Raw genomic sequence first — 9,844 nt, 5'->3', positions numbered from 1 at the left:
TAGGAAAGGACAGTTTAACTGTCTCTTTTTAATTACGATATAATTTAATGCAGAGGCCGAGACGAGGGTCCTGCAGCAGATGACAAACACAGGTTCAACTAGTCTGCAGGTGGAGAGATTGAAGAGAGAACTGCAGCGTTAACCCATAAACGTGGAAAATATCAGGCTATCTTATTTTGTATCTGTGATAATTTGTTCTTTACATGATTTGATGCATTTACAGTTGATGACAGCAAAACAAATGAAAGCTGCATTTGCTATTAAGGCCTTATGGAAGCTTAATAAATCTTAATCTCAATTCATCTCTAGAGAACTACCTAATTCTGTATCAAGTGTTCTTCTGTCAACCCTGGAGAATGATCACATGTTATGAAATAAAGACATCGTGCAGCTCGTATTGCCACACCACACCAAACAGATAACATGGAGAGGCCGGAGGAATTCGTCTGAACAACCAGCATTTTATTGCATGTTTAGAATGCTCACGTCAGTCATCGCAACTGACTACAACAGAGTGGTCTGCATCAGACACACAAGGAATGATGAGGAGGTTACACACCGATGGAAATGATGAGCAATAATATTTCTCTATAAAAAAAAACAGAAACTACAGAGTACATCTTCAAAGAAGAAATAGACAGAAAGAGAAAGAAAGACAAGCTGCTGCTGCAGTATGAGAGCACCGTGACAGCTCCTCGGCTGCTACCCCACCCCCCCTCTCCCCACCACCTCCTCCATGTGGAGAAAATCAAGAGTGTGATGTGAGAGAAGGAGAAAAGAGGAGGAGGGGGGACGGAATGACAGCAGGCTGGATGGTCGCTGATGGTTGAGACAATGGCGTGTTTTGGCTCGGGTACCAACGTGTGATGTCGGGGGGCTGTGACGCCACACAGCCTCAGTTTGCAAGACGTTAGACTCAGGAGCCTCCACCTCTGACCTGCCCGCTGTGCTTGCGCAAAAAAAACCAAACAACATATATATATATAATAAAACCGTGTCTTTTACCTGGATGAAGAGACAGATGATGAGGAGAACACGTCTCCGATAAATGAAGGAAATGAAATTTCGCAAACAACAAAGAAAAGAAAAAAAACAAAAAAACATTTAACTATATTCTTTACATCTTGGCACTGCATATTTCTTCTTCTGTTTCCTATTAATTTCATATAAAATATCATTAGATTGATACACCCTTATATTATTACTGACCACTTAAAACAATACCCACCCACCCAGCATCTCTGTGACCCTGGTATCAGTCATGCAAGATACCACCGTCTCGTAGAGGAAATATACCTGTGTGCCCTTTTTTCTCAGAGCAGTAATCTTTCACATGGAGCCACACAAGGCAGTGGTTGGACCATCAAAAGGAAGTATCAAAAAACAGCTTTAACACAAAGAGGGGGTGGGGGGGGAATTCTGTACAAAATGCTTCGGTCAATGATAACAGAGAAAAGTCTGTTTTTTATATTACAGTTTAAAATCCAAAATGGGAGATAATCTCCCCCCCGGCCTGCCCCTGCCCAGCTCACCCACATGTCTGCAAGGATGATGTGATTTTTTTTAATTTCTTTTTTTTGTTTTTTTTTTTAAAGCAAGGATTACTAAGTAAAACATTTGCAGCACAGTTTGCTATTCCAATACATACAGCAGTTTTTTTTTCTCATAGCTTTTTCATAGTTAATACAAAGCAGTGGCGATAAAGCAAACATCATAACACAAATGTATTTCTTTATCTTAAACAAAAGAAAAGAGGGAGAGGGAGAAAAAGGAAAAGACAGGAGATAGAGGAGAAGACAAAGACTACAGTGACATGTATGTACAACCTAATATTGGAACGCCCTTAAAACCACCCATCAGAGGACAGACAGGATGAATGTGCCACACACAGCTGGAGGATATCTCCACCAACAAAAGGCCTGAGGTTTGAATTGGTTTGGCAAAAAAAAAAAAAGGATGAAACCTTTTAAGATAAACAAGCTCTAATTTCATTTTTTTATTTTATTTTTTCTTTCTACAGTATCGGACTACACATACGAGACATAAGACTAAGTGCAACTGAGTGAAATGTTTGTTTATTTCTATTTATTTTTCTCTCTCTCGTTTAATTGAATCATTCCCTATAGGTTTGAAATGAGGTATGCGTACTAACGGCTTTTTCTCATGCTGTTATCTTTAGTAATGTCAGGCTACACATGCTGAGAATGTTCTAATCTACCAGCGCTGGTCCTCCTCTCTGAATACCAAACAAACCAGCCTGCATGATGACTGGGGGGGGGGGGGGGGGGGAATTGTGGATGAGCTCAGCCCCCGTTCTCACGATCCGAGCCGGCTGTGACTGACCCATCCCACATCTGCCTGGATATTAAATACATCTTCTGGAAACCACAGATTGCCCCTTTTTAGTTAATGAGCGGTGAACACAAAAATAAAAAGGATAACAATAACTGCCATAAAGTACCTTGTACCCAGCTTATTAGTTGACAGGAGTGTTTTTTAATATAAAAAGTAATAAGTTGACAGAAACTAAACACAATCATAAAGTCTTCCCTCATAAAGACACTAAAACCCCTAAAAAGTGGCATACAATCATTTCAAAGGATACAAACATGTAAAGAAAGAAAAAGAAGAGAAACAACAAATCATTGTGTGGTCCAGTTGAAGTATAGAATCCATTTCACATTGTTCTCTGCAAAGCTTTTCCCATTTGCCAGTACATTTTTTTTTTTCAGCGTTATCTACAGAACACACCCTTGATTTTGCGGACAAATCTGTTTCGGACCGAAAAGCTCCCTCTTTCCACTCACTGGCCCAAAGACAAAAAAGTTTCCCTAATTTGGTCATCATCATGGAGTCAGACTGTCAGCACCTCCCGGTCAGATTTGGTCACTGCCAAACGCAGCTTGTCCTGTCCGGGACGCCCCCCTTTGGTTCTATTTTTTGTCCTTTTCTAATAAAAGTGAATGAGTTGGAGGAGCTTGGCCCTGGATCCAGTCTGCCACCGGCTCGACCGCAGCCGCTGAGGTCGTCCAGCGGGAGAGAATGGAGGGGACATATTTGGCCTATCTGCTATTGCATGGAACACACAACATTGACTTTGTAGTTTATCTTTGGTAGTCACAGAACACGATAATAAAACACATGAACAACAACAAAAAAAAGCCAAATAAAACATAAAATGATCATAATAATACTAATAATAAATACAAATTTAAAAGTGGTTGATTGCAGTCTTGAAACTCATGGTCTCTTTAAAATTTGACTATCTATGAAAGCTGGAATTTTTGCTGCTGCATCATAAAACCACATGTGGAAATCACTCAGTTCAAAGTGGACTAGAACTCATTGGCTTTTTTTGGGGGGGGGGGGGTGACACTGAACGTCGAGGTATCCACACTCTCTAACACAGCATGTACTGTACGTCCGGGCCCTTTCACGGTGGCTGTCAAATGCTGGAATGTGCAACGTTTTCGGTCTTATTGCGAGTCTCTGGGACTTTGTTCCCTTGAAGAAGAAGGAGAGAGGGGCATTTAGTCGTGTGCATCTATATTAACAATCACTAAAACTTAAAAAAAGATCAGACCAAAGCGCAAGATACAAAATAAAACTACGTGGGAATTTATCTTCAAGCTCTGGATGAAATTACAGAGTGGAAAAAGCCAGACACAGTTTGATTAACAATGACAGTTGTGTTCTGAAATCACAATTAATTGGTGGAAATCTTTATCTCGCCGGTGCACACCTGACATTTTCATTTTACATAATAAAAAAAAGACCCCGGAGCTTGTAAGTGATCAGAAATTGTGTTGCGGCTAAGCATGCTCTGTGGCTGGGGCTGTTTTAAAGTAAAGGATAAACCAAAACCTGCATGATTTCTCTGTCATTCATCGCATCTTAAATTAATCTTCATTGATGCGTGGAGAGAGCCTTCATTATGAGTAGTGCATCGCCAATGGACTTCATGAGGAGGAGGAAGAAGAAGAAGAGCGGGTGAGGGCTGGGCTACATGTCAGAGCGGTGACTTTTTTTTTTCATTTCCATGATGATTTTTGGAATAAATGACAGAAAAATACTGCTCGGTATCAGACATTCTGCTTCATGTGTGTGTGTTTAAAAAAAGAACAAGGTGAAAAAGAAATCATAAACATTCATCATCAAGTGCGGACCACACAGAATCTCCACAGCATGGGCATGAGGTCTGATCAGTTTACAGAAACAAAAACAACAACAAAATAGATGCAACATCCATATCAGCATTGAATGATTGAAAAAAAACACATTACGTTGATATTTTATAACCTCTCACCCCCAACACAAAATACACCCGAATAAAAGCAACATCCCTCCCACCCCAGATGGAATCAAACCAATGAGAAGTGTTGAAGGCAGTGACAATGAACAGAAGTCTGCACTCGCTCTCCCTCACACACACCTACGCACATGGTGTAAATTAAACGTCAGTCATTGTCCGTCTCTCTCTCTCCTCAGTTTGTGGTTAGATGTGTGTGTCTGACAGAGGGAGAGTGGAAGAGAAGGAGAGAGATAGTGGGGGTAGGTGGGGGAGAGACAAAACCCCTCTCGCAGTCCGCAGAGCGCAGCGTGTCCTGGCTGCGCAGCAAGGGTCTGGGTCGGAGCGCGAAGGCGTCGCCCCCCCGTACCAAACAAGTCCATCCGACACATGGGTAGAAAGGAAGGTTTGCTTTTTTAAGCTTTACTTAAACCAAAAGTTGAAAGGAATCAGAAAAAAGACGCCTTGTATTCTGTGTTTCTGTTTGTGTGTGTGTTTTTGCTATGTATTGTAATGGCACTAAAAAGTTGACTTGGAGACATTTGAGAGCTGTCATCAGTGGCTGAGACTGCAGTTCAGTGTTTGTTATCTGCGGAGCGCTTCTGTCTCCCAGATGACCCAGACTGCCTCGGCCTCTGAGGCTGGGGAGGGGAGGGGCCGCTCTTAGCCTTACAGCATGTCATCGTGGCCCTGGTCGTCGTCATAATCTCTGTGGTGATCGAAATCCGGACTGTGATTGGCAGTCGTTACCAGGGAGAGGGGCCCTTCGTGGTCTTCGGGGTCCAGTGGTTCCTCCTTAACGCTGATGTGATGCCTGGAGGAGGAGAAGAAAGTAGACATGTAGCTCCAGTTCTTTTTAACTTTGTTACGTACCCATTTTTATAACACACGCCAACTCAAAGTGATACAGACCTGAGCTGATTCTGTTTATAAAGAAGGAAACAGGGGAACAAAAACAAATGTCTGGCTACGGTGAGACTGTGAGTCGGGGCCTCGGCGGTGCAGATGATAATTTCAGCTTTCTTTTGAGGTATTCCAATCCTGGCAAAGCTGCAGGCTTTTTATTTTCATGGCAACCGACAACAGGGTATTCACTTAGAATTGATAAATGAGGAAGATTAACAACGTGAGACGAGGAGAGAAGAGAATGGACTCTGCAGAGCGAGTGGGCTGCCGTTGTCAGCCTCCTGGTGGCTGTGGATCAGTGGCGCGCTGTGTGTTCCCCTTCCTGCTCGTTAACATGCACAACCTGCGAGGCGGGTCTCCAGAGGACGACCCCGAGCCGGCTTCTATCATTAATCAACTTCAAGCAAACACAGCGACCAGACACCGCCATACATGCTTTAGACTCTAGAATTAATGCGAATTTTCAACCAAGTGTCAATAAGGGAAGAAAAGCGCTGGCAGGAGAGGCGCGAGGAGAGCGGCAGCGGCGCACTCGGCACAACACTGTGATAAGAAACAGAGCCCCTATGAGAATAATAACGCTGTCACTTGTAAACAAGGCAAAAACATGAGTCCCCCCCCCCCCTCCCCTCCCAGCTTACAGCCTGGGCAAAAGAGCCACTAAAGAGATGAGATCTGCCAAATTTCTCATTACAGAAACAGAACAGGAATAGAGCATACGGGGAGAGGAGGCCTGGCTGTGGCTGAGAGGAGGAGAGAAGAAAAAAAACATTACGAGCAGGGGACTGGCCGCTCTAACCTGCGGTGCCAGGCTGCCGTAGCGGAGGTAGAGCGGTGTCAGGATGAGGCCCACATTTGATTTATTCACGCCGGGATGTCTCATGTAATTTGCACCTGTTGTGATGGAGACGCTCGTATGCTAATGAGCTGACATATTGTGGTGTAAATTATAAAAAGGGGGGAAAAGTAAAGTCAGCTTTTCTATCATTTTCACATCAAAGTAACTCCACAAGTGCTGTTGCCTCAGGTCTCACTCTGTGGCTGCAGGGCAGACATGAAATTGTTATTATTATTCTATTGAACTGCATGCTGATTCTACACTTTGCTTATAATTAGCCTTCTCTGGATACCTGACTCTCTGGTTTTGGAGAAGTGCTCTGGGTTTTTCTTTGCAGTGTTAAAAAGCTGCGTGCTGTCCAGCAGCAGCCCACATGCACATGTGGACAACACATGTTCCTCAGCTAACACAGTGGTGTTGAACTTGTACAAGCCAGAGCACCACAGAAGAAGAAGAGGGATGTGTGAGGAGACTTCCAGAAACACTGCTACTGTATGTAACACTCACGCTCAATCTGAGGGCATGAAACATGAAACAGCAGGTATGTTTTGTTAATAAGAGAATAAAGTTCTTAAAAAACGCAAAAGAAAACAGTTTGATCTAATTTTGTACTTGCGTAAAGCTTATATACATAATTATGGAGAAAGAGTTGGTGTGCTCTATCAGCCTAAAGATAGAAGCAGAGGGGCAGAGGGAGAAGCAGGCTGCCTTTAGGCCAGCACACCCATCCTGTCTCTGCCTTTCCTGTTCCACAGCCACGCTCAGAGCTATGTTCACAGTGATTAGGGATGGCACTTTTCATCCATTTGGCCAGGAGCTCATTACTGCACCTTTTTCTGTTTTCAGGCAGAATTTCCCCCAAGCTCAGACGTTTTTCAGGAGGCCATCCCAGAGTCTACACATCGGTGGTCTGCCCCCACATCTGGAAACGATGCAGCGTGTGCTGTATTATTTTAGGCTTCAAACAACTTAGCAGACACTCCTATACAACAAGTGAACGGGGAGCTGCGGTTTCCAGGCCGACCGCAACTTTCCTACATGAGAATCTTGGATGATCTCCTCCAGACTAATTATCCTTTTGTGTTGCTTTTCTTTCAGCGGCTCAGAGGCGTTTCTGAATGTGTTGGGGCTCATGTTGCACCGCTTCGGAGCCAACAGCTCCGTCGCTCTGCGTTCTGGCATATTATAAATATTTTAACAAATTGGAATGTTGATTATGGCGAGACTGACACAGACAGCAGGACACATAAAGGAGAGTTCATAAACTCGCTCTTAGAATAACAGAGGGGCTCCTGCCTGGTGATGGAAGCTTCGAAGAGGTGGAGTTTCCCTTTCTGCACAGAGGCCAGCCACAGTTCTGGCCATGACCCTTCACACCACTCCAATATCATCCCTCGTCAATTTATTTTATTGTCCTCTCCGGCAATGTTTCTCTTTCATCTGATTCCATGTATTACTTCATTTTAGTGCCTTTTGGGTGGGCACTGCAAAGATTTTCTGTCAACATCTATTTAGAGTGTTATGTCTCAGGGAAGTTGAAACTCTTTCTCTTTTCTTCTCTTCTCTTACAAAAACTGCATTGGTGATAGAACGCACGTGAACCACTCACATAGCTGGCAGGGGCGAGCGTCCTGGGCTGCTGTCACTGCCGTTGCTGTTTCCATGGTCCATCGCTCCATTCATCTCCTCGCGGATGGCGTTGGCCAGGGAGTTGAGGGTAGGACTTCCAATGGAAGCAGTAGTGTATAGAGGTATGTTGTTTTCTGCCATTGAAGCCTGAAAAGCAAAGCCCGAAGCATTAAATGTGAAAAGGAAGAGAGCTGTCAGCACTTCCTCAGTCGCCCATCACTCTTCTCATACCAGCACATTCCCTAAAAACAAAGACTGGGACACTGGAAACGAGGGATATTCATGAATTTTTTCTGACTGAAGATGAATTCACATTCGATTTTTACCTGGAAGGCAGCAGAGAGGGTCGGACCATAGCCCAGGCTGGTCTGAATGTTCTTCACTAAGGCTGGACTTCTGCAAAGAGATGAAATCAAATTACAGCCACAGACTTGTGTCTCACCCAGCATGCATTGCTCAGCTACAGTATCCTATTACATAAAAAGAAATCAATTCACTTTGTATAAGAGCTAACTACATTTACAGTTGTAGTGATATTAAAGCAATAGTTGTGAGGTGTTCAGTCACTTTACGACATCACACAACTATCACCATTTTACATTGCATGGGAAGAAGTTGATATTATCAAAGCATGATGGATGGCAAGCGCAACACACAAAGCATGATGACAACACAGTGGATAGGGGGGGGGGGGACACATGCAGGTGGGGCGGGGAGGCCTCTGGAGTTTGGAGGCAGAAGTTCTTACTGTACGAGCAGCTCATCAAAGTTCACGTCAGCGGTGTATTTCCGAGGGCGGCCTCGCTGTATGTGACGGCAGCGCTTAAACTCCTCATCATCAACGGTCCAAAAGGACCCAAACTCATCCTCTACTCTCACAAAGCACTTATGCAGGGATAGGTTGGTGCGAATGGCACCCTGGGAAAGCAAAGCAGCAGCGGGGAAGGGAGGGAGGCAGGGGAGCCAGATGCAGATGCAGTGATGGACAGGACAGACAGAGGACGCACACACACGGACAAACAGACCACACAGGGAGGAGGGGAGAGTGTGAGGATCAAATTGAAAATAAGCCATTGTGGGTTATGAGCCATCACCAAAAGGCTTCTGAAAAGCATGAAGGGGAGGCACCCAAAGCAAGCAGGGACTTTGGATGTTACGGCACACAGACAATGAGATGGAGCAGCAGCAGCCTCTTCAGTCAGCGGTGAAACAGATGCTAGTCGGCGCTAGAGAGGCTGAACCTACCCACTGATCTTTTGAGGCCGTCTCTTTTGGAACTCTAGTTCGTCGACTGTCCACACAGCCCCTTTTACGTTTTCTACTCGCACAAAACACTTGTGAAGACTAAGATTATGCCGGACTGCATTCTTCAGTTGGTGTGAAGAAAAAGAAAGAGAGAAGGTTTCTATCAGAACAGTATACATGCCTGCATGGTAAAAGACTGTCAAACACAGTCTGGTAGAAACCTGAATTTAAAACAAATAACACAGAATGCTATTGCCATTAAATGATCCTTGAGTTTCAAAAGACTTTAACAACACATAAATATTTCTTGGTCTCCATGGCAATATATTATTCCCAAAGCTGCCTTTTCTGATTATTCAGAAAAAATTGACAGTCTGAGATGCTGAAACTTAACCTTAAATTCTCAATATTTGACTCAAAAAAAGATCTGGTTGAGTCGGTATTTCCCTTCATTATGTGTTCAAATAAATATGAAAAGTTTAATTCCGCATTGAGATCCAAATCCATTTTGGCAAAGTAGAAAGTAGGCCTGCACGTATCATCCCCTTATGCATGTTTATATTATTTCATGTTATACTGTAAGTGCGTGTGTGTGTGTGTGTGTGTGTGTGTGTGTGTTTGTGGTCTGATAGAAAACAGAGTGTTCTCATGTGAAGTGTCAGGGACTCAGCCAGGAGTCTCTGGCAGAGCACTGCAATGTTTAACTCATGCCACCCACCAACAGAACATCCCCACATTTTACAGGCTGTTAGTTTTTTCTTTCATTTTCTTTTTCTCTCTTTCTCTTTTTTTATGCAAGAATTCACATATTGCTCTCCTTCATGTTTCAATGTGCTCCATATGTTTGTTTAAAGGGCGGTTCATTTGGACAGGATAAGAGGGGATTGTTATGCATTTGTGCAAAGGTTCATTTCTGAAGGTATTACAGCAGGCTATCA

At 43.7% G+C, this 9,844-nt stretch overlaps 1 protein-coding gene across 9 annotated transcripts in view; it reads right to left on the bottom strand.

The window, feature by feature from the left end:
• Positions 1-441: 441 nt before the first annotated feature.
• Positions 442-9,844, bottom strand: part of foxp1b (forkhead box P1b) — a 151,841-nt gene continuing 142,438 nt past the window's right edge. For all 9 annotated transcript variants that reach the window (XM_062395247.1, XM_062395229.1, XM_062395237.1 and 6 more), the window contains 4 exons: positions 8,907-9,028; positions 7,988-8,057; positions 7,642-7,808; positions 442-5,102 (listed from right to left, as the gene is read on the bottom strand). In XM_062395247.1, coding sequence (XP_062251231.1) covers positions 4,958-5,102; positions 7,642-7,808; positions 7,988-8,057; positions 8,907-9,028 — 504 coding nt within the window. In that variant the 3' untranslated portion in view covers positions 442-4,957. The remainder of the gene's footprint in view (positions 5,103-7,641; positions 7,809-7,987; positions 8,058-8,906; positions 9,029-9,844) is intronic.

The sequence above is a fragment of the Platichthys flesus genome, chromosome 2, assembly GCF_949316205.1.
Source record: "Platichthys flesus chromosome 2, fPlaFle2.1, whole genome shotgun sequence".
Classification (NCBI taxonomy): Eukaryota; Metazoa; Chordata; class Actinopteri; order Pleuronectiformes; family Pleuronectidae; genus Platichthys; species Platichthys flesus.
The sequence above is the reverse complement of the archived record's forward strand: the minus strand, read 5'-3'. Positions and strand labels throughout refer to the sequence as shown.